Source organism: Magallana gigas, chromosome 5, assembly GCF_963853765.1.
Source record: "Magallana gigas chromosome 5, xbMagGiga1.1, whole genome shotgun sequence".
NCBI classification, from domain to species: Eukaryota; Metazoa; Mollusca; class Bivalvia; order Ostreida; family Ostreidae; genus Magallana; species Magallana gigas.
The window spans coordinates 13,586,124-13,611,890 of record NC_088857.1 but is presented as its reverse complement, the minus strand read 5'-3'; the positions used below and the strand labels follow the sequence as shown (position 1 = coordinate 13,611,890).

At 33.6% G+C, this 25,767-nt stretch overlaps 1 protein-coding gene and 1 long non-coding RNA gene across 2 annotated transcripts; one reads left to right on the top strand and one right to left on the bottom strand.

The window, feature by feature from the left end:
• Nucleotides 1-3,454: 3,454 nt before the first annotated feature.
• Nucleotides 3,455-25,505, top strand: LOC117689520 (uncharacterized). The gene is made up of 4 exons (XR_010714300.1): nucleotides 3,455-3,639; nucleotides 3,985-4,098; nucleotides 15,588-15,781; nucleotides 24,923-25,505. It is a non-coding gene; the product is annotated as an uncharacterized lncRNA (long non-coding RNA).
• On the bottom strand, nucleotides 5,761-8,106 carry LOC105326080 (calcium-responsive transcription factor). The gene is made up of 5 exons (XM_066084143.1): nucleotides 8,083-8,106; nucleotides 7,329-7,439; nucleotides 7,048-7,200; nucleotides 6,285-6,508; nucleotides 5,761-6,135 (listed from the first exon to the last, which is right to left on the bottom strand). The coding sequence occupies exons 1-5, from the start codon at nucleotides 8,104-8,106 to the stop codon at nucleotides 5,895-5,897; spliced, it is 753 nt and encodes a 250-aa protein (XP_065940215.1). The 3' UTR covers nucleotides 5,761-5,894.
• Nucleotides 25,506-25,767: the final 262 nt, after the last annotated feature.

Genomic DNA, 25,767 nt, shown 5'->3' with positions numbered 1-25,767 from the left:
ATTCGGAACTACGATTTACCACTATTTCATAAAATATTCTTTATATCATTCTTCGTTAAAAACGTTACTTTTATAGTTAAACCGGCAAATCACAAACTTTTCTTTTATCAAAATTGACGTCTGAAATCTTCTTCAAAATGGCGGTTAGTTAGTACAAACAAAGAGCTTCCGTTTCGTAATTCCGAATAACGAGCCCGATCTTATACAAATGAACACACGGTCAGAACACGCTTACAACACATAGTTTGAACCCTTCTAAGGGTCCCAGTATTAGACTGAGGGTCACCATTTTTACAATTTAGAATCTGCCTCATATATAAAAGTTGTCATATAAATATTGGTAATATTGGAGCAGCGGTTCTTGAGAAGAAGATTTTAAAAGATACCCCCCCCCCCTTTTTCACAGTTTCATGATTATTTCTCGTTTAAAAAGGGATGGCCCTTTGAATTTTACAATTTATAATCTCCTTAATATAATAATGCTTTCTGCCAAATTTCGTTAAAATTGGATGAGTGGTTTTGGAGAAGAAGTTGAAAATGTGAAAAGTTTACAGACGGACGGACAGACGGACGGACGGACGGACGGACGGACGACGGACAACGGGTGATCAGAAAAGCTCACTTGAACCTTCGGTTCAGGTGAGCTAATAAAAAACGGGAAATACATATTGTGGATAATCTTGTCAGGAAAATAACCACTTAAGACATTTATTATAAGGAGGCCTTATATTTATAGAAGACTTTTTTCTAAAAAGTATGAAGAGAAAAAAAATATGTTATACAAAACATTGCTGAGTTGAGCCCACCTTTACAGTTCATCTCTAAGAGGGGAAAAACTCGCTTGTTTTCCGTTAGGCAAGCTTTTAAATATTTTTACCTGAGCATCAATAGCCATAAACTGATCAAATCAGAACTACAGTAACAAATTCAAAATGTTCTAAATTGTCAAAACATTTCAATATGCTGCCTTCCCATCCACTAGGTCTCAACTCCTGACGAAGGGGCCTGAACTTCACAATTTAGGATATCTCCCCTCTTTGTTTTATATTTCTCAATCATAAAAATGTCCATTTGTTATTTAGATATATGTCGGAGAAATCGTAGAGAAGGCATGTGAAAGCGTGCTGCTGGAGGCTGCATCTTTGAAGGTATATTTCTGTGTAAATAAATTCAAAATTCTTTTAAACTTTTCTATACATTGTAATCTTGCATAAAAGATAATGAGGGTTGTTGATACTTATAGTCTCTTTAGGTTCCTCAAGATCCTGAATCCCTGAAGAAACATGGAATCGGTGAGATAGACAAAAACAACAGAAAAAGGGCAATGAAAGCAGTGCACCAGCAGCTACTGGTAAGAATTTAATCATTGTGGATTTCTTACAAAATTGTCTACGAATGTATATTTTCCTCCATCAAAATTGTGTTCAATTTTCGAAGTTTTATGGGAAAAGTGTAGCGTAAAAATAATTCACTTTGCTACGCTTTCTGTGATCAACAGTAATGTTTAAATTGATAACAGTAGCGATTACAAATTGTTGCCATTTTCTTTCCAGTCTGAGAGTTCTTTAAACTCAGAGAAAAAAAAATTGATAGTGGACAAGTATGAAAAAATGACGGAATTAATGAAGGCTGTTCATGCCGATCGAAAGGTGCTCTATAATTTGTATCAAAACTGGAGAGAGAGAGAGAGAGAGAGAGAGAGAGAGAGAGAGAGAGAGAGAGAGAGAGAGAGAGAGAGAGAGAGAGAGAGAGAGAGAGAGAGAGAGAGAGAGAGAGAGAGATGAATATCCTTTGAATAATTTGAAAGATCAAACGAACATTCGGATAAGTTTAAAAGAACTGTCAAATATTTTTTTTTTGAGATGGTATTTGTAAAAAGATTTGGTTTTGAAGATGATGAGGACAATTGTTTTATTCCTAGAAAACTGTTCCTCTCGAGATTGAGTTTTATCAATTTTTTTCTTTACATTTTTAGTCCATCGAAAGACAAGAAGCCTTCTTTAGGCCGACGATTCCTCGGATTTCTATATATGCAGACACTCAACCCAAATGCAGTGCCATTTACGTCTCATTGTACTTGATGCTGATAATTTATTTAAATGAATTAAAAAGTTATTGCTTATTGGGAATTATCAATTAAATGTCTAATTTTATCTTTTTGTTATATATTTTTTGTATTGTAGAAAAACAATGCCAAGCTGTCAAATTCAATATAAGCATTGCAAACTTCGATGTATTTTCATTTTGGTCAGCAAATATTTTTTTAAAAAATTGCGTAATTTTTAATTTCAAGATCACGCATAATCTTAAATTTATGTCTATGTACAGTATTTCGTTGAGATCAAAAACTTCTTAGATTGAATTCCTATTAATGAATGACTCCTTGCCAATGGGAGGGGAGCGAGTTCAACATAGAATTGTACAGAAAAAAATCCTAAACATTCAGCTCATGTCATGCAGTTCTTCGATCGATCTGTGAAATTGTTTTGAAACTATCAATCGAAAACGAAAACCAGCCGTCACTTGATACATGTATTTCTTTTCATATATTACATGTACATTAGTTAAGCAGATGATATTAATTCAAACATTTTCACAGCGTATACAGTACGACTTCAACATGTCGGGACCTATCTCCTAATTATGATGTTATACCCTGTTGGGGATATAATATCCCAAATAAAATAATAAATATGTGCAAAAAATTTTGATTTTGTCATTTTTGAAATAAATCCCCAGACATTAATATCAAATGCATCTTTTGGTAAGTAATTTTTCTTAAATCATATAACTTGTCAGATTGATCCCCAAGAAGAGTTGGATATATTGAGGGATCAGTCCCTGCTAAATTGGGGTTTTACAAAAAAATCTTTTTTACTAAAAGTTGTTGCACATTTCATATAATTCAAATTTGGTATGGGACATCTGTCGATATTAATGTTGATTAAAGTACATTACAATTAAAATACTTTCACTGGATTAAAAAAATTCAAATTTTACAGTATTTAACCAAAAATGCGTTTTAAAAAAATTTGGAAACGTAAATATTTTAAAACACAAAGTGGGATTCGAAGTTATGACATACAGATTCCTAGTGAACCTGCTAACCCACTGCGCTATGCTATCGATTTTGGGTAAAAAAAAATTTTTTTATAAAATTATCTTAATTTTGTTTTTTTTTTTTCTCAATAAATAGTACGTCACAACATGGAGGTGTCTTATACCACCTTAATTTGACTTTTTCTTGTAAAATAAAAAAAAAAATTGCACTGCAAATACTTTATAGCATTTCAGATATTCCACACAGGTTATTATATATCCCATTTTGGACATTGGTTCCAGCTTGTTCAATGAATGAATGATCTTAAAAACATTTTGATCCGGTATTTTAAAAAAAAAGTAACACCTGTTCTGTGCAAAAACTATTGTCTTCGTGGTCAGTGGTTGATTGCCCAACAAGTGTGTCCATGATGATCGCTCACTGCACGGTCGACCTCACTGCCCAGGTGACCAAGAGCAAGGATCACGCGCATTGTCAGTCTTCGAGAGCAGCGGACGTCAATAAATCATGCACGGTCTAAAAGAACAGGTTCCCGCTTGAAAATTTGTCTTCATTTCAAATTTTATTGGTTTCAAAAGGTACGTAGAAATTCAAGTACTTATGAAGTATATATGCTCGATCATTGGCTCGTTTGATGATTTGTTTTTGTCTTTTAAAACAGTCCAACAAACGCTTTTGATATCTGATTTCTATTAGTACACATACCTGTACTTATGCTAGAATTTATGGAACAGATCTGAAAGTAATACATCTAAATTTATTTCCAACAGCACATGAGCTCAACATTTTTTAAGGGGGGGAGGGGGGGGGGGGTCCGAATCCCCCCTAACACCCTCTTCTAGATCCACACATGCAGCTATCGTGACTATGAGTGCGCTCGGTGAAAAATCTTTTATTTACATTGGCTTCCTTTTATATTACAGTTGAAGAAATCCCCGCATGTTGAAAATGATAATGACGGAACGAAGCTATAGGAAATGTTTTGACATGGTCCGCTGAGGGAATATAGCATCAATACGACTCTCGGGTCTTCAATAGTAAGTTGCATTGCTATAAAAATAGTTATATATTTTAATCAAACTCGTAATATCAGGTGGGTATAAGGCGCTTGGGGCAAGGGCGATCGTTGATTTTCTTGATTAAATTCATCTATATCAAGAACGAGGAATTTTGAACGAACTGCCTCTTTTCAATCCTGGATTAAGATTTTGATAATTGGAAAAGTATGCTTTGGTTGTTTACCTGTAAAGATTCGTGAAAGTTTGGTGACCCTCTTCCCCCAACTTTCAAAACTGATGACTACTGTAAGTGCCTGAAAATTATTTCAACAGCTATCAAGAAAATGTTTTTGTTGGTTCAAATATACATGTACGTTAGGGGGTTACAATTTCTTTGTTTTCGCAAATGTCACTATCTTTAGAGCCCAAATAAATCAACAAAGAAAGCGTTGAATGGTTTTTAATATAAATTCAATTTCAATGATATTTATGAATACCGTTAAATTCACCTCTATTTCTTAATTGCTTTTAAAAGCTTAGGGGACCAACTCCATCTGAATTAAATTTTCTAATTGTGAATAAAAGATATGTTTGCTATGAGAAAAAATGTGCGGACTCCCCTACCCCCCTCCCTCCCCCCCCCTTGATGCTACGGCCGGAAGTCTTACGTCATTTCGTGCAGTCGGCATACTCTAAAACCTGGCCTGGTCTGGCCTCAAAGTTGGCCTGGCCTCGATCACTTTTGGCCTGAAAATTGGCCTGGCCCCAAATTTTGGCCTGCAACTGCAACATTGCATCCTCCGATAGCTTGACTCAGTGATGGTCATTTATCATCACCTCCTGATCAGAGTATAGTTTCATGCATGTGTAATTTTAGGAAACAATTTTTCTCCTGTATGGAATTGTCATTATCAGAATCTGAACAAAGCATTTGTGACCTTTGATGTTAGTTAGAAAATTATTGGCTTCTTCCGTTATTTTTTTTTTCGAACAAGTCGTTGGTAAAAGAAAAGTTACAGAGATATTGCCCGAGTCTGAGAGCAGTTTGATCTAAATACATTGCAAAATAATGCCATGGTTATACTATGGCAGGGCAAAATCACATTCTTCATAAGTTCATAGGAATTAAAAACAGACTGAATAAAAATCTATTAAAGTGGATTACTAGATATACCTGTAGTCATGAATATGCATTGTTAGAAGATAGGTAAAGTTAGCTACTAGTAACTGGCTACTAGTAACTGGCTACGAGAAGTAAAAAAAGCTAGCTACTAGTAACTGGCTACGAGATTAAATAAAAGTTAGCTACTAGTAACTGGCTACTACTAACTGGCTACGAGAGGTAAATAAGCTAGCTACTAGTAACTGGCTACGAGATGCTTCTACTTACTTCTTATTGTCCATGGGAAAACACACACCAAGGATTTCTTTTTTTGTTCTTAAGATGTACATTGCACTATATCACTGTCAATTGTCAATATATCTCAAGTAGCTCTATATATATATCGCAACTACGCTATACCCTACATTGGTCTTCACAGCAAGAAAGAAGAGGGGCAATGCGTATTTCGTAGTTCGGTACGTTGCGTCAAGCAAACAAAGGGAATTTCCATACCTGTAATAAATTACATTCTGAAATAGGGATAAAAAAAGAGAAAGAAAAAAGAACACTTGGTACAAATCGAATCAAATCACTTCTCTTTTATAAATTTACAATATTAAAGCTAATCAGTATTTTAAATAAATTTTGCATGTATACTTCTTCTAAATATCTGAACAAAATGTGAATCATAAATCAAAAAATTCTTCAATTCTAAAATAAAATCAAACCTGTACTAGAGATGACGTTGAAATTCACTTTGGTGACAAAAGAAAAATTCTGTTGTCTCAGCTACCTGTATTTGAGGATATACCTCATCATCATCATCCTGCTCCACACAGTCTATATCCTTCAAAATTTCATTGTCGCTCGGTGCAGAGTTAGAGGCAGGCATAAAGACGAAATTGTCCCTTGGATAATTCTCTTGCCATTCTGCTACCTTATGTAGAAGGTTTTCTTGATCTATCCTTGAATATCTGCATTAAAAAATAACATTTAAAGTTATCATTTTAGTTGCCTAGTGTATTCTCAAATATTTCTCATCATACAAACTAGTTACCAGGTAGTTATATACTTTGACAGAGTAGAATTAGATAAAATTATATTTTTGAACAAGTCATTGTACCTTAACCGCAACTGGGCAAGATATATATGTGTCCTAATTGTTTCATCTGTTGGATAGTAGGCAGCATCAGACAATGCAGGACGCTTCATGTCTTTAAATAGCAGGGTATCAACATACACATGCAGATGTCTACGCATCTCTGAGACACTTGTAACCCCGTGTCCAACAAGTTCCCCTAGTTTATCCCGTACTTCCTTGGATAAAGGATTCATGAAACCGGCAAGCTGAAAATTGTAACAAATTTGATACATAACAATTATATTAATTTACTTATCAGAATTAAAATCAATTATAACAAAAACTTTTTTCATTGTCAATACTATACAATTATTGCTGTTTTTGAGGTTAATATGATGATTTAGCTACCTAGAAGTACAATATTGACCATGCCTTCGGCTAGCTCTGTTAATATATTGTACTTCTTGGCTAATTGGTGAATATTGTACTTCTCAGGTAGCTAAATCATCATATTGACCGAAAAACAGCAATAATTGTTTAATTATGTGATTCAGTGACAAATAGACTAGACATATCAAACTGGGTGTTATCATGACATTTTAATTTTTTTTAGAATGTTGAATATTAGACAATCAGAGATCAAGGAATTCACCAATCATATAACAATAAAAATTAAATGACTGCATATGTAAATATATTTTAAGGCAGAACTTAATTATGATAATGTTGACTGTGTCTCTACATATATGGAAACTTTGATAGAGACTTTCCTTTACTAAATTATATAACAATATCTGATATTAACTTGTCCAGTAAGATGTGTTGACCCATGATCCTCCCTCTTTGGAAGCAAAATATAAATCCGCCTCTGTTTATTGACATTATCAGGTACATCAGAAAGGTCATCCCTCAGATGTTCACTTGCATTTCTTTTTATTTTTTCCGTGTCTTTCTTCACCTACAGAAAATTACCAAATAATATAATTAATCAGCTTAAATATATCAATTGAATTCATCCATTACAGTATTTTTAAAATGATTTTAATTGTTTAAAAAAACTAAATGAAACTAATAACAAGATTTTACCTGATAATCAGGGAAGAAGACAACATCCTTCATTACACTCTTGGCCTGGCAACCCTTCTTTTTAGAAGCTTGAAGTAATTGTTTTCGTTTTCTTGGAACTGGATGATCACCCTGATTAATGCATTTATACATTAGGGACAAACATTTCAAAATTAACTTTAAACAAGAGACCCACAGGCCTTAATGGTCACCTTTAGTTACAGGCTGCAAGAAAAAAGGTGTGCTTGTATCACATTATAGTGCATAAGACAGACCACAAGAGCTGACCCGAATAAGGCCATAGCACTCTCCGAGCAGATGGCAGACCTCAAGCAGACCTGGGGTAAACTTTTTGGGCCTGCTTTAGAGTAAGGTTGTGTCTGGTTGGTACTGTAAGCATGGAGACCTCATATAGAAATTGTAAATTGTTATAATATTGTAACCAGTATTGTAAAATGACAGAATATGTGACCTTTCATATTGGAATCTGGCAGACTGACCTTGGAATCTGTTAGACTGACCTTTGTTTTAATATATATTATAGGTGTAAGTGACCTCATAAAGAAGTTGAAAGTTGGTATATGTTGTTGTATAGTGACATACATGTGTCCTTTCTTGTTGAGATCTTGCAGACTGACCTTGGAATCTTCTAGACTGACTTATGTTATATTATATATTATAGGTGTCAGATACCTCAGGCAAAATAGCGAATTGTAATCAGTATTGTAAAATGACAGAATATGTGACCTTTCATATTGGAATCTGACAGACTGACCTTGGAACCTGCTAGACTGACCATTGTTCTAATAAATATTATAGGTGTAAGAGACCTCATATAGAAGTTGTAAATTGTCATATGTTGTCATATGGTGACATATATGTGACCTTTTGTAATGGGATCTGACAGACTGACCTTGGAATCTGCTAGACTGACCTATGTTCTAATATATATTATAGGTGTAAGGGACCTCATATAGAAGTTGTAAATTGTCATATGTTGTTATATGGTGACATATATGTGACCTTTTGTAATGGGATCTGACAGACTGACCTTGGAATATGCTAGACTGACCTATGTTCTAATATATATTATAGGTGTAGGAGACCTCATATAGAAGTTTTAAATTGTCATATGTTGTTGTATAGTGACATATATGTGACGTTTTGTAATGGGATCTGGCAGACTGACCTTGGAATCTGCTAGACTGACCAATGTTCTAATATATATTATAAATGTAAGAGACCTCATATAGAAGTTGTAAATTGTTATATGTTGTTGATTAGTGACATATATGTGTCCTTTCATATTGGGATCTGGCAGACTGACCTTGGAATCTGCTAGACTGACCTATGTTCTAATATATATTATAGGTGTAAGGGACCTCATATAGAAGTTGTAAATTGTTATATGTTGTTGATTAGTGACATATATGTGTCCTTTCATATTGGGATCTGGCAGACTGACCTTGGAATCTGCTAGACTGACCTATGTTCTAATATATATTATAGGTGTAAGGGACCTCATATAGAGATTATAAATTGTTATATGTAGTTGTATAGTGACATATATGTGACCTTTTGTAATGGGATCTGACAGACTGACTTTGGAATCTGCTAGACTGACCTATGTTCTACATGTAATATATAAAATAGGTGTAAGAGACCACATATAGAAGTTGTAAATTGTCATATAGTGACATATATGTTATCGTTCATATTGGGATCTGGTAGACTGACCTTGGAATCTGCTAGACTGACCTATGTTCTAATATATATTATAGGTGTAAGAGACCTCATATAGAAGTTGTAAATTGTCATATGTTGTTGTAAAGTGACATATATGTGTCCTTTTGTAATTGGATCTGGCAGACTGACATTGGAATCTGCCAGACTGACCTATGTTCTAATATATATTATAGGTGTAAGGGACCTCATATAGAAGTTGTACATTGTCATATGTTGTTATATGGTGACATATATGTGACCTTTTGTAATGGGATCTGGCAGACTGACCTTAGAATCTGCTAGACTGACCAATGTTCTAATATATATTATAGGTGTAAGAGACCTCATATAGAAGTTGTAAATTGTTATATGTTGTTGATTAGTAACATATATGTGTCCTTTCATATTGGGATCTGGCAGACTGACCTTGGAATCTGCTAGACTGACCTATGTTCTAATATATATTATAGGTGTAAGGGACCTCATATAGAAGTTGTACATTGTCATATGTTGTTATATGGTGACATATATGTGACGTTTTGTAATGGGATCTGGCAGACTGACCTTGGAATCTGCTAGACTGACCAATGTTCTAATATATATATATAATAGGTGTAAGAGACCTCATATAGAAGTTGTAAATAATTGAATGTTGTTATATAGTGACATATATGTGACCTTTTGTAATGGGATCTGACAGACTGACCTTGGAATCTGCTAGACTGACCAATGTTCTACATGTAATATATATAATAGGTGTAAGAGACCACATATAGAAGTTGTAAATTGTCATATAGTGACATATATGTTATCGTTCATATTGGGATCTGGTAGACTGACCTTGGAATCTGCTAGACTGTCCTATGTTCTAATATATATTATAGGTGTAAGAGACCTCATATAGAAGTTGTAAATTGTCATATGTTGTCATATGGTGACATATATGTGACCTTTTTTAATGGGATCTGACAGACTGACCTTGGAATCTACTAGACTGACCTATGTTCTGATATATATTATAGGTGTAAAGGACCTCATATAGAAGTTGTAAATTGTTATATGTTGTTGTATAGTGACATATATGTGAGTATTGTAAAATGACACAACATATATGTGAACTTTCCTATTGGGATCTGGCATTGAGATATGTTAAACTGACCTATGTAATATAACACAATCTATGTGACAGATACGGTGCTATGACAACCTGTTTGGATAAGCCAAGTATATTAATGGTAAATAAAAGCATATCTTGAAAAAATATTAAAGTTATTTTGATGTCATGCACAAATAAACCAACAATAACACGGCGAATGGAGTTCCTGTCATTATTCCACTCGGTTTCATATGGAATATTTGTTTGGGATTTCCGGGATAATTAAAAGGTACCTGACTATATATGATGCAGCAATATATCGTTACCTGTATTCCTTCGCAGTCTTTACGTCAAACTCTCTTCATGACACAATTGTAAGATGTCAAAATTCATAGACTTAGGAAATTGTCTGAAAATTACTCATAAACCAGTTGTTCTTTTTCTTATACTATATATCATGCCTGTAAACAGTGGTAAACATGGTAAAACATTGGAAAATGCGCCATACTGGCTTTCGGTTTACGCAAATACAATTAATTAATGTAAGGTTGGTGATTTTTTTTCGGATTTAAAACGGTTAACGTTATATATGTACATTACAAGATTAATTACTAAATGATTTATACCATTTTAGAATCAATTTATTATCATGCCTATCCATGTTTTTTTTAAACAACACGGACCACTATTGCCTGTTCATAAATGAATATTATTATTTAATCAAACACTTAATATCATCACAGAGAATAATATACCCCCCCCCCCCACCCCACCCCACCCCTTTCTCTGCACGGCGCTAATTTGTAGCTTGAACTTTTGGGGGGAAATGAGTTTTACTTTGTTGATTGCATAAAAACAAATATGTTGGTTGCATAAAAACAAATATACATGTACATACATATCATTATGTAAAGTAAGTCATTCCGTTTATAACAAACTACTGTTCGGAAGACGTATATAAATAAACCGGAAGGCGTTTATAACTTGGAAAGCGTTTATAAATAACTCGGAAATGCATGCATATTTATGAGGCGTGACGTGGTCGGTCTACCGGATTACTTCTAACGTCTACCGTATTTCTAACTGTAATTGTATGCATGATAATTGCCATAGTATGAAGTAATGGAGAACACGTTGATTTGTACATTATTCTAATACAAAGTTCAACTCATCATTATTCTCTTGGATATTATTTATTTCAAACCATTTTAATTTTTTTGTTGCATTGTATTGAATTATAACTAGTTTATAATGCATTAGTTTATATGATTTCAAGGGACCACATAATAAAATAGAAATGGGTTTTTTAAAGGTACATGTAAAATCATCTCATCCGGTAGAATCTGCACAATTTTAGAATAAAAAAAAATATGCCGGCAATTTTTTTCCTATTTTATTTGACACAGCAGATAGAAATTAAAATATATCATTTATATAAAAGTTCATGTCATTCAGGTCTTTAGTATGTCCCTTATATCGATACATTGTTTTGAAAATGAAAAACTCTGAAATTTTCCGAATAGATTATAGTCTCGAAAAAGACGCGCATAACATGACAGTCTTTGACCTTCTTTACATTTACGAGTAAAACAAAAAAAATGTGTATTATTTTTTAAAAGGCATAAAACATTTCTACATGCAAATTTACTTTTAGTTCATAAAAAGGCATAATATTAATTCTATTAAAAGAAACTTATCGCGCAGAAACGCAATGACAATATTTAAATGTGTATATCAAATAACGGACCGCCTTCTGGCGGCCCGTAAAATATGGAGGGTAATCGTGTTCAAAAATCCAGACATGTAAACTTGTAAATCCGAATATGCAATCGTGTTGATGTGTGAGCCTGAGCATGAATGTGTGTAATTCTGATCGTGTAACCTATAAAACTCGGGCATAAACACGTGTAAGATTTGACTCAGTTCCTTCGCATGATGCACATTTTGCAACTTTATTGTTTACATTAGTTAATTAAACCTTCAATTTTGCACACTTTCAATCCGTAGTTTCTGCGTTTGTAACTTCAGGCTCGGCAATAGCACATCTGACATGATACAAATTGACAAATGTAAAGTCTACAAGTTTGTCGAATTTTGACATGACCTTATATGGAAACAATGACGTCACTGATAGAAAAAGGCTGGCTGCAGGTAAAGGCATGCCGTAATCGCCGGAATAGGGACGGAATAAATAAACAAAAAAATTAGGTAAGCCTATAATCATATTCTCTCTGGATAACAACATTTCATAGAGTATTATTTTTCGGAAAATTAAATTATGAGATTGGTGTATATTTTATCAAGAGAATGTATAAAAGATGCGAGTAAAGAATTCGATCGGCTTCAGATATCCTCATAGAACTGAAAAAATTACATTTAATGACTTTGTTTGAATATGTTTAATTGAACGTGTATAAAGATATACCGGTATACGCATTTTTATTAATAGGCGTCTGAACCGGGAGGGGGGGGGGGGGCTAGGGGGGGACTTAGCCCCCCCCCCCCCCCACTTTTTTGCCAAGTTAGACCTAACCATTAGGAACATAGCAACAGAGAGGATTCAACCCCCCCCCCTACTTTTTCCTCGCAGCAAACAAAATTGTTCCTTAAAAGACCTTAAGAAGAATGAAATATTAATAGTGATATTGAAAATTAGAGTCATAGTAGGTATACTAGCATCCCCCCCCACCACCACCACCACCACGGATTAGGAATTTCATGATTTGGGGGGGGGGGGGGGATTGGGCAGGTAAGATTGGAGTTATTGGTATACCCTCCCCCACGGATTAGAATTTTCATGATTATGGGAATTCTTGTCAATATTTTTCATGATTAGTTTAGCCCCCCCCCCCTTTCAATTTGCTTCCGACGCCACTGTTATTAGAGTACATGCAACAAATTGTTAAAGTATAGGCCTCGGCTGAATTAAGAAAATATCTCCAAATGCATCCTTATCGCTACCACAAAGTTGTGAAAAGACCCCCCCCCCCCCCCACGCGAAAAATTACACGGAGTCTGTCAGCTGAGTTGCAAAGTTAGCGATAAGAAAAACAAACTATTTAAATACGGTAATATGAGACATAAGAAGCGACACCCTCTTTAAAAGAAATGAATAAAAATTCCAAAGATAAGGTTAACTGTCGTGAAATTAAATTGTGTATAAATTATTTCAAGAAATGTTTCTTTGCATTGTCGGCAATATGTAGGAAAAAAAGCCTATCATGCAGGTAAAAATTGACATTTCTTAAAAATTATTTTAAGCAATTATTACGGGATTGAGTATGACGTCCTGAATGTCGGTTCAATACAGACTCACTTTGTGAAGTTGGCTGATAAAAATTTTCTGGAGAGCTAGTATAATACAGCTTTACAGCCACTTGTGAACTAGCTGCAGGTCTGTAGCTCCCTGTCTAAAAATACAGATGGAAGATCTTTGAGCTACAGTGCCTCCCATAGTAAAACTTCAATTTACGGCGCACAAAAAATATGCGCTAGTTTTTTTTTTATTATTATTGAAGATTGTGTTATTATTTATCTTTCACTTACACAACAACAAAAAGTATAAATACATGTAAAGTAACATAAATTTTTCCGCGAAAAATTACCAAATCCTTGCAGGTCGTTTATTCTAACTAATATTCAGAAAAATAACAAGAGTAAAAATGGGGTACTCTATATGCAATGCTTTTGCCCAAAAATGAATAAGTTCAACAGCTGATATTTTTATAAATTATCAGAAATCAAAATCCTAGCAATTTGCATACTTCTGATATATACGTATAAATGATCTGCAAAAGAACAACTTCCTATCTTGAAAACTGTTCGAGGAGTTATCGGTACAATAAGGGTACCTTTTTGACAGCCACTCGCCCGTCTGCAATTTTTACTATTTCAATAATCGGAAACCCGGTTAAAGATTCACTCTCAAAATTCTTAGAATTCAGAAGCAATGGAGTTACATGGGACCTCACGGCGGTCTTCGAACCCCATGCCGCTCAGAATATATTTACCCCCTTAGGAAATTTCTTGATCCGTCTCATTTCTAGAAAAGAGTACGCATTTACTTATATTCCAGTTTAAATTACATGTCAATTTTTTTTTAGAGATATAAGATATTAGGCATTTCCTTTTATAATACCATGAGAATTATATTACGGAAATTAGCGCATTCGTCACATCGGCAACGATTTTTTTCTACATGAACCTCTTCCTGTTTGGTCCAGTTTCAATCATACCTCAATTTTATTTTCTAAAAATAATACCGGTGTTTTCGATAGAAAAGGTGTCGTTCATTAAAAGCTTATTGCAACAGTTTAGCTGAATATTATGTTTATTTTTCGTTCATTCCGGTCCGGTGGTTACGGCATGCCTTTTCCCCGCAGCAAGGCAGTTGCCATATAAGGTCATGTCAAAATTCGACAAACTTGTAGACTTTACATTTGTCAATTTGTATCATGTCAGATGTGCTATTGCCGAGCCTGAAGTTACAAACGCAGAAACTACGGATTGAAAGTGTGTAAAGTTGAAGGTTTAATTAACTAATGTAAACAATAAAGTTACAAAATGTGCATCATGCGAAGGAACTGAGTCAAATCTTACACGTGTTTATGCCCGAGTTTTATAGGTTACACGATCAGAATTACACATATTCATGCCCAGGCTCACACATCAACACGATTGCATATTCGGATTTACAAGTTTACATGTCTGGATTTTTGAACACGATCACCCTCCATAGTAAAAAATAAAGCCGTTTATCAAAATTGTAAATTCATCTTTCCCAATGTATATACGTCGGGATTTGAATCTATAAGGCGGGGCCAAAACACTCATATAGTGTATAGGGTAGGGGTTCTTAATGCAAGGTGTGGTCAAAGCGGTTATTTAGATTTAATTTATATAATGTTTAAAAAACACCAACTGACACAGAATAAAAAATGACTGCATATTTAGAAAATTAAATGCATATATGAGACTCCTCGACAAGTTTGTGTCTGGGCTATGTTAAGGCCTTATGGCATCTTGTTCGGTCCTATAACACACCAAGAGGTGCAGACAAATTGAATACCGTAACATAATGGCTTACATACTAAAATTACATGAGATTCATCGCCGATTTTGCTACAATTGCACAGATTACAATAATGTTAACTTCTTTTAACACTACACTTTCCTACTTCCAATAAACAATAGATAATTAAAAAAAAGAAAAACAAGTAAATGAATGAATAATTAATCTTTTTGCTCAATTAGTAGACGTACAACACAGTTCTTCCGCTAAAATTCTGTTTCAGAAATATTCATGTATACTGAAATTAAAACATTCTTTTTTATGTGAATTGTAAAAAGGGTATCAAGTAAGATTTAGGTATAAACCACTCAGAAACGCTTTTCACTGTGTACATTTTCTATATTTAAAAGTTTGGAGAAAGAAATGTTCTTCATTATTTGTTTTCCAGGGGCACCATGTTGTTACCGCAAAGAAATATGTTAAATAAAGGAAGACAACCACCACTTTCAACTTATTCATCATCATCATCATCAGCAGCAGCAGCAGCATCATTAACAGCAGCAGCAGCAGTAGTAGTAGTAGCAACAGCAGAAGCAGCACAAACAGCAGAAGCTTCAGCGTATTGCAGCATGATTGTCCTTTGTAAGTGTATTTAGTTATAGAATATCATAACATACGAAGATTGTATAAATATGTATTCTATATATTTACTTTCCCGGTCTTCTTATCCAATTATTTTGAACATACATGTGGGTCAGTGAAGAACAACTGAAGTTACAATAACTCCAAAGGTCCTTTATTTTTCAATATTTACATTTTCAACTGTCTTTATTTTTCAATATTTAGATTTTCAACTGTCTTTGTATGTGATAACATTACAAATCAATTTTGAACCCTAAAACCCAATAACCTCATAAAACATTAGTGACACAAAAAGGGCGTGTCTAATAGCATATCCGAGAAACAGTATTGGCTACGCTGTGTGGTAATACATAGAATATGCTACATAAAAGATAGTGGTTTTAAAACAATGTTGTTTTAAAGTGTACAAATTGGAAATAATATTAATATAAATATAAGTAATAAGGAATCATTATTTGAATACTCTGAGGTGATAATTTCGGTCGGAGCGTGGTAAAATCTATCATAAAGCCCATCGGGCTTTATTGGATTTGACCACGCCCCGACCGAAATTATCACATCATAATACCCAAAGAATGATTCGTTAATCCTTAATTATTATTTTTATTATTTATTTTGTTTTGGTCTTGACGTGTTCCTATTTTACGCGAAAAAAATTTACAAAAAAGAAAGCCATTTTCTTGCGGAAAGGACTAATATATTTGGAATGGTTTCATTTCTGCCCCAAAATTGTAACCATTTTTTAAATAGTGTCGTATAAAAGACAAATATCCATAAATCATTGTACTTAGGATGCCTATCACTTTATAATCTTGATTTTAGTCATCATTACTCATTCGCTGTTTATCTTTGACGTCATCTAAATGACCAAATTCCTGCAATTTTGCAAAAAAAAAAAAATCAAATTATTGTCATTTTTTCTGTACATTTTGCATTCGGAAGTATTGAGCGCAGGTCTGCTCAAGTACGATTTTAACGTATGTTTTTTTCCCTATAATTATACACATCATATTCAAAAATGGTACTTGAGCAAGCCTGCGCTCAATGTTTCCCAATCGAAAAACCATCGGAAAACACCCTTACTTTGTTACAAAACATCAATTTATCAAAATAATACAATTTTTTTGACTTCATTTCTACCTCATGACGTCACAGTTGTGATAACCTTTTACACGTTTTTAGCTCACCGAGACGAAGTCCAGGAGAGCTTATGCTATACCCTCGGCGTCGGCGGTGGCGTCGGCGTCGGCGTCCGGACCTGGTTAAAGTTTTTGTTGCAGGTCCTGTATCTAAGTTATTACTTGTCCTATCTTCACCAAACTTGCATGGATGATGCATATGGACCTACTTATGGACTTGAAAGACTTGGATGCTGAATCTGGGTCCTAAATTTCAGATGCTGGAGGAGGTTAAGGTTGTTGGACCAGGTTAAAGTTTTTGTTGCAGGTGCCCTTTGATAGCAGTATCTTAGTTACTGCTGGTCTGTACTTCACCAAACTTGCATGGATGGTGTGCCTTATGATACTGATGCACCAGACAGGCTTGAGTGCTGAATCTGAGCTATAGGTTTCGGATGCTGGAGGAGGTTAAGGTTTTTGGAGCAGGTTAAAGTTTTTGTTGCAGGTGCCCATTGATAGCAATATCTAAGTTACTACTGGTCCTAACTTCACCAAACTTGTATGGATGATGCGTCTTATGATACTGATGCATCTGACAAGCTTGAATGCTGAATCTGAGCAATAGGTTTCGGATGCTGGAAGAGGTTAAGGTTTTTAGAGCTGGTTAAAGTTTTTGTTGCAGGTGCCCTCTGATGATTAATCTTAGTTACTACTGGTCCTAACTTCACCAAACTTGTATGGATGGTGCGTCTTATGATACTGATGCACCTGACAAGCTTGAATGCTGAATCTGAGCAATAGGTTTCGGATGCTGGAAGAGGTTAAGGTTTTTAGAGCTGGTTAAGTTTTTGTTGCAGGTGCCCTCTGATGATTATATCTTAGTTACTACTGGTCCTAACTTCACCAAACTTGTATGGATGGTGCGTCTTATGATACTGATGCACCTGACAAGCTTGAATGCTGAATCTGAGCAATAGGTTTCGGATGCTGGAGGAGGTTAAGGTTTTAAGAGCTGGTTAGATAAAGTTTTTGAAACAGGTGCCCTCTGATGATGATATCTTAGTTATTACTTGTCCTTACTTCACCAGACTTCCATGGATGGTGTGTCTTATGATACTGATGCACCTGACAGGCTTGAATGCATAGTCTGGTTTCGGATGCTGGATAAAGTTAAGTTTTTAGGAACAGGTCACATGTTTAATAGATGGTAGTACTATTTCAAACTTGCATAGTTGATTTAACTGTAATATGAATGAATCGCAGAGGTAGCTTCAGATGCAGAGCTTGATCTCCATTATCAAGGATGCTAAAAAATAAATCTTAGTTATTACTGGTCCTAACTTCACCAAACTTGAATGGATGGTGTGTCTTATGATACAGATGCACCTGACAGGCATGGATGCTGAATCTGAGCCATAGGTTGCGGATGCTGGAGGAAGTTAAGGTTTTAATTGCTAGTGCCCTCTGATGATGATATCTTAGTTATTACTGGTCCAAACTTCACCAAAATTGCATGGATGATGCGTCTTATGATACAAATGCACCTGATGGGCTTGAATGCTGAATCTGAGCCATAGGTTTCGGATGCTGGATGAGGTTTAGTTTTTTGGAACAGGTCACATGTTTTATAGATGATAGCTTGCATAGTTGATTTAACTTTATTATAAATTAAATGCTGAGGTTGCTTCAGAAGCGGAGCCTGATCTCCATTATCAAAGATGCTAAAGAAATCTCCTACCTCACTCAAACCAGCTCGATAGATAGATGTGTTTGTTGATAAATGATATAACATGATTCCTATGATAAAGTATTGTATGATATGAAACAATATTGTTTGATATGATACAATATGATATCATATGTTATATTATAAAAAGTTATACGATACGATATGATATTGTATCAGGTTTTTTTGATATTTTATGATATGATTATGTATCATGATATTGTTATGTATAGTATTGTATATTATGATACAATATTGTATAATATTATATTGTATTTTTAATTTATTATTTTATCACATGATACAATTACATAAGATATTGCAAAATATTATATTGTATCCTATGATACAATATTGTATATTCTATAATATTGTATCATACAGTATTGTATAATATGATATTGGTTTCAGTAATATAGAATTATATCACATGAAATTGTATTATATGATATTGTAATATTATATAATATTGTATCATACGATATTGTATGATATGATATTGGTTTATATGATATATTATCATATCACATGAAATTGTATTATATGATATTGTAATATATTTTATTGTGTCATATGATGCAATATGTATAATATAATAATGTATTTTATAATATTTTACCATATCACATAATATTGTATCATTTGATAAGATACAATGTTGGAATCAAATTATATTGTATTATATGATATAATATCATATAATGTATCAAATATGTTTCAGTGTCATTCAATACAATATCATTCTATATTATACAATATAATATCATGTTTCAGTGTTATGATGTATTATGTAATATGATATTGTAATATGATACTATATTGTATTATATTTTATGATATTGTATTATGTGATCAAATACAATAAGGTATAACACAATACAATGTCATATCATACGTTACAATATCAAATCTCATTATTGTTTATTACGGTAATTTATTTATTATATGATATATATTATATTAGAAATATGACATGATGCAATATTTAATTTTATATCATTGTATTGATTAACATATTAACATATGATTATCATAAAAAAATTTATCAGATGATATACGATATTTTGTCAAAACAGAATCCATGAATATCCAAGATCATAAAGTATGATTTTCATATAAAATGATAAAGGTGGTCTTATGAAGGTGATGTCTCATAAGGGTGATGCTCCGTCTCGGTGAGCTTAGTAATCTATGATTACCTATGTTTTCAATATGATTTCAACTATCTGCCACCTTATTTTCAAAGCTCTTTGAAAAACTTTAATTTTGGGGGGCGAAAAATGCATAATACCGCACATAGTCCTTTGTCTGAACCTTTTTTGAACACTGTGTTTAATTTTTCAGTAAAAATATCTGGCTTTCTTAAATGTCGAAATGCAGTGCAAGTTCCAATAGATCAACTTTTTTTTTACCAAAGTCCCTTTTCTGACAAAAATTTTCATGATTTGATAATTCTTTTGAAAATCGTGATTTGTAACCCTTAAACATGTTCAGTACTTTGATTTAAGCTACATGTACATTCGTTTCAAAACCACCAAATAGTGTAATTTTTAGAACTCCAATGCCCTTTATTTTATAGAGTGGATCTGTGCTTCATATTTTTGACATTGTCTAATAAAGGTCTAATGGAAAACGACCCAAATTCAATAACAAAAAACGTAGAATGATGACCCACTATACACTCAAAATATTATTTTGTATCCCAAAAGGACTAATATATATATATATATATATATATATATATATATATATATATATATATATATATATATATATATATATATATATATATATATATATATATATATATATATATATATATATTTCCAGTGTCTTTGCCTGTGATAACACTACGTATCGATTTTGTACTATAAAACCCATAATACAAATGACGCCAAATTGAGGCGCCAGCGGGGTTTGCTTATTTATATTTAAATATCAAATCGTACGATGGCTTTAAATTATATAAATATAAGTAATAAGAAATCATTCTTTGAATATTATGAGGTGATAATTTCGGTCGGGGCGTGATCAAATCTATCACAAGACCCTTCGGGCTTAATTGGATTTGATCACGCCCCGACCAAAATTATCACTGACCTCATAATACTCAAAGAATGATTCCTTATATAATACAAGTCCGTAAATTCGTGGCCAAAATCACACATAGTATTGAAATATCGCACTTTATTGTGGAAGAAATGGTTCAGTGGTTAGAGCACCAGACCTAAGGAAACGTTGGAGGGCTTAACTTTTTAAAGTTTGAGGGATGCAAAGCCAACAAACATCGAGGCAATTCTTTTCTTAAAGCTATACACGCTATAATTTACGTCAATTTTGAATGACAGTGAAAACGCATGTGTTTGTCTACTTATAAAAGTTATCCTTAATCTGTAAATTACAATGGTGAATTCCATCTCGTTACAAAGATATAGATTTTTAATTGTTTATTTTCCTGCCAGGAAAATATACCTTTTCATGAATATTGATGAAGGAAGAGCAAACCGACCATATTGCGCATGTCCGCGGAGAACTAGGTGGTCGTTATTGTTTGCCTAATTAAATATCCAACTTGATTTTTAATATGCGTAACAGTTGTTATTTTGAAATACATACATGTATAATGAGTAAAATACGTTTGTCATTCACGATATTAACACTAATAGGATCTATAAATAGCACATAGGGGAAAAACACAGGTCTACGTCATTTTTTTTATAGGAAGTATTCATATCAACTCACAGGCTTGTATTATTTTCTTTTGTTTGTACTCGTATATCGCACAAATTTATGCTTTACTGAAAATATCCTTTCCTTTGTGAAACTATCACAATTATGAAGATGTTGACCCTTCACCAGTTTTGGTATGATAGACTAAATTTAGCTGTCGATATCACGTGATAGATTGATATTTACGAGGAGGCATTACTTTCCTGGTAGGAAAATAAATATTTTTTATTGTTTAATATTTGATATATTTGTTACGTGATCGAATTGAGCACTATAATTAACAGCATAAAGGTAACTTTTATTAGTAATCAAACACATACATTTTCCCCTTTATTCAAAATTGACGCAAATTATAGCGTGTATAGCTTTAAAGTTTGTGAAAAAAAATATACAAACCGAATTTAATCAGAAATTGTGCTTGTGCATACTTGTACTACATAATTATAAAAAAAATTTACATGGAAAAAAATAAATTAAAAATTGTATTATATTAGATTAACGGATTTTTTTCTTTTGGCTTGTGAAGACGTCTCTCCTCCCCAACTTTCAAAACGAGGCTACGTGCCTGGGTTGTAATGTCTTTTACGGATCATAGTGTATTGATGATGCATGTAGATTCTCGTGGAATAAACCAGTATTTAAAGGGACTTGGACATGATTTGAGACCAAACATTTTATTTTTTATGTATGAAATGGTTTACTGGTGCATTTTAAATGATTAACCAAAATATTGAATGTTAAAGTCAAGTTACGAGCGAGATACAGAGGTAAGAATTGGTTGTTATGTAAACAAAGCCCGAGTCTTATAGTTGTTTACTAAAAATGAAATATAGAGAATTACCATTTCTTAGACAAAATGACATGTAAAAAACAATTTAAATTAAATCTTCATGAATACTATTATCAACAAAAGAAACATTTGATTAAAACTTAAACCAGTGCAACACATATGTTAAAATGACAATATTCGAGTTTTGTTTACAAAACAAGGAATTATGAACTCTGTATCTTGCTTATAACTTGATATTTGACTTTCAAATTGTGACATATCATTAAAAACTTCTATATTTATCAGAATAAACATTGAAAATGGAAAAATAAAATTTGAAAATTTTAAGTCAAATCGTGTCCAAGTCCCTTTAAGGTAGTTCCTGCATAACTAAGCGACTTAAATAATTTTGATTCATCTAAAGTACATCAAGGGGGAACGAGATGTTGCATTGTCAAATTATTTGTCAATGTTTTTTAACTCGTCAACACTGAGATGTCATCTACAATCATTTTTTATGTGGCCACTTTCTTGCCTTGCAAGGAACATATTTTGATAGAAATTATCCCTTCCATTTTCTTGCTTTAGGGTTTTTTTAAATAATCAACTATTTTTATGGAATTCATTTGAAATTTTCTTTCAGTAATTTCAAAAGCAGAAATAATTTTAAAATTATTTTCATCATTGTATTTTTTTGTAAAATCAACTGTTCAAATTTTGGAGTTTTTGATTCTTAATTTGAACAAAATCTGATGGCACATTAAAAAAATTCTCAATATTAGCATGTGCATTGCAACTTTCGTGGCATTCAACAAGTATTCTATGACAATGGACAACGACCGAATCACCAAAAAGGTTTTTCTGTGGGACCGATCACTATGTGGTGGATGAAGTTGGAGTCGACGCATAAAGTCCATTTTAGATGATTCACTATTCAGATTCACTAACAGCCTATGAAAATATGCACCCATGTAACATAACATATTTCATCGGCAAACAGCAGTCAGATCAGGAACTCAGATGGCAAATAGATATCCATACCACTCCTAAAATAAGAACATTCCAACTTTTAAAGGAAAATTTTTGCCTCGAAAATCATATTTCAATGAATATTCCTAAACAGATTAGGTCAACAATGGCACAGTTTCGGTGTGGGGTATTACCGCTGAGTATAGAAACCGGACGATTTCGGGGGCAACCTGTAATTGAGCGCACGTGTAAATTCTGTATCTTGGACGATATAGAGGACGAATTCCACTTTCTTCTAAAATGTGGTCTATATAACAGTCTCAGAAGTGAACTTTATCAGAGTGTTAATTTTTCGAATAATTCATATTTATCTCAAGACAATCTATTTCAAACTCTCATTTGCAATTTTCCAAGAAAAATTGCTAATTTTATACATTCTGCATTTAAATTAAGACAAAGTAAATACTCGCGCATGTATTAAAAATCATTACTTAGTGTTTACAGTGACTTTTAGGTCCAATGGGCCGGGTGTTTAATATATGTAATTGTATACTACTCAGTTGTAAAAGATGTAACACATGTCACTATAATAAATAAATGATGATGGTGATATTCTACAATAAGAGTCACCCCTACCCATAATTCTGGAATTATGAGTTTTTGTGACAACTTCTGTTTTTTGGATTTATTTATTAATACAAACAGAATAATGATAAGAGTATATACTTGTATATGACTATATTGACCACTTAAGATTTTGTAAAATCATGATTTCTAAAATTAAAACTGTTAAAGAAGATGGGTGGATAAGGCGTGTAAAATGCCAATACGCGGTCGAACAGGCTACTGAAAAATTGAAATATCAATAAATCTGATGGTTTTTTTAATCATTTAAAACAATATATATTTAACAAATCACAGGTATGTTCAATACTTGGAATATGTTGACTCAAACAGGCGTATACGTATCAAAACCTGCAAATACTGTCATTTTTTAGAACTTCAAGGCATTTTCTTTTATAGAGTGGGTCTGTGCTCCATATTTTTCTCATAGTCTATTCAAGGTCTATTGGAAAACAAACCGATTTCAATCAACAAAAACGTGGAGAGATGACCCACTATACTAAAAAAAATATCATTTTGTATCCCAACAATTGAACATTTTGAAAAAATAATACAAGTCCGGTAGTTCGTGGCCTTAGTCACACATAATATTTAAAAAGCCGACTTTGTTGTGTCTGAAATGGCCCAGTGGTTAGAGTACTTGGCATAAGCTAACCTTATATATCTAGGGTTTTTATGTTACGGGTTCGATACCACCAAAATTTCCGACATTTTTTTCTTTTTTCTTTTTGTTAAATATATTAAAAACTAACTATAATTAGAAATTCTGCTTTTGCAAAGTTGTATTATAATATATTTGAATAGATTTAATTGGGGAAAAATAAATTCAAAATTGTATTTCACTACTAAACCGAATGGGCATTTGCACCATCTTATTCCCCCATCTTCAAATTTCCCCAAACTTAGTACGTCCTTTTTTCGAGTCGTAAATGAAAACTTGAACGTAAAACCAAAGAGCTTAACATGGTTCCTACCTTACAGAAATGTTATTTTTCAATCCATAATATAAACAAAAATTGTAAAGCTAGGTGAATGGTAAATTCTATTCTGATTTTTCTTTGAGTCATATTGAATACAAGTTGCTTGAATATCAGTCAACTATGTTTCGTAAAAGAAGTCAGTACAATTGATTTTCTCAATGAATTAGTCTTAACAAAGGAATATTGTACGTATTTGATTACTTATCATGTCCATTACAATTGTAGCTACCAAAGAGAACCGGACATCAGAAGCTGTGGTGAAGCATCAAGAAAAACCAGCACAACGGATTCATCATTAAGAATATAATTATGAAACTCTTCAAAGGAACTCATTAAGAGACGTCTTGGGTTTAAATTTTGGAAAATATAAAACAATTGACAATGGAGCTTAGAAAATAATTCGTGCTCGGCGCAAAAGAATATACTTTATCAAATGATAATAGTTTTTGTGGACTTCCATATCTGCATGTTTGACGTTATATTAATAAAGTTCTGTGGTTTTTGTTATCTTTGAGAGGGGAAGTAAGTGAAAGGGAGAGCAGGGGGAGAGTGAGTGTTGGGAAGAGTGGATGAGAGAGTAATTAGTCCAGCACTCTCCCTCTGTCACTCATTCATTCGCCCCACTCCTTCTCCCACTCTCTTACACCACACTCTCATTCACTCTTTTGCCCATTCTCCCCTCTCACTCACTCACTACTAAACCATTCTCCAAGTGGGTGAGGGTGTGTGAGTTGGGAGTGGGGAGAGAGTGGAGAGGAGTGGTGAGTTGGAAGAGAGTGGAGTGTGTTAGTGGGGAGAGGATGGAGTGTGTGAGTGGGGAGAGAGTGGAGTGTGTGAGGGGAGAGAGAGAGTGGAGTGTGAGGAGGGGGGGGAGAAAGTGGAGTGTGTGAGTGGAGAGAGAGAGTGGAGTGTGTGACTGGGGAGAGAGTTGAGTAGTGAGTGGCGAGAGAGTGGAGTGTGTGTGTGTGTGTGGAGAGAGAGAGTGGAGTGTGTGAGTGGGGAGAGATAGTGGAGTGTGTGAGTGGGGAGAGAGTGGAGTGTGTGAGTGGGGAGAGATAGTGGAGTGTGTG

What these genes read in the sequence shown, in the direction of transcription:
- LOC105326080 (XM_066084143.1), bottom strand. Translation starts at nt 8,106, where the DNA reads ATGGTCAGTCTAGCAGGTTCCAAG. An exon ending in TCTTCTTCCCTGATTATCAG is followed by an intron (nt 7,201 to 7,328) that starts GTAAAATCTTGT and finishes AATTTTCTGTAG; the next exon opens with GTGAAGAAAGACACGGAAAA. An exon ending in CTTGCCCAGTTGCGGTTAAG is followed by an intron (nt 6,136 to 6,284) that starts GTACAATGACTT and finishes TTTTTAATGCAG; the next exon opens with ATATTCAAGGATAGATCAAG.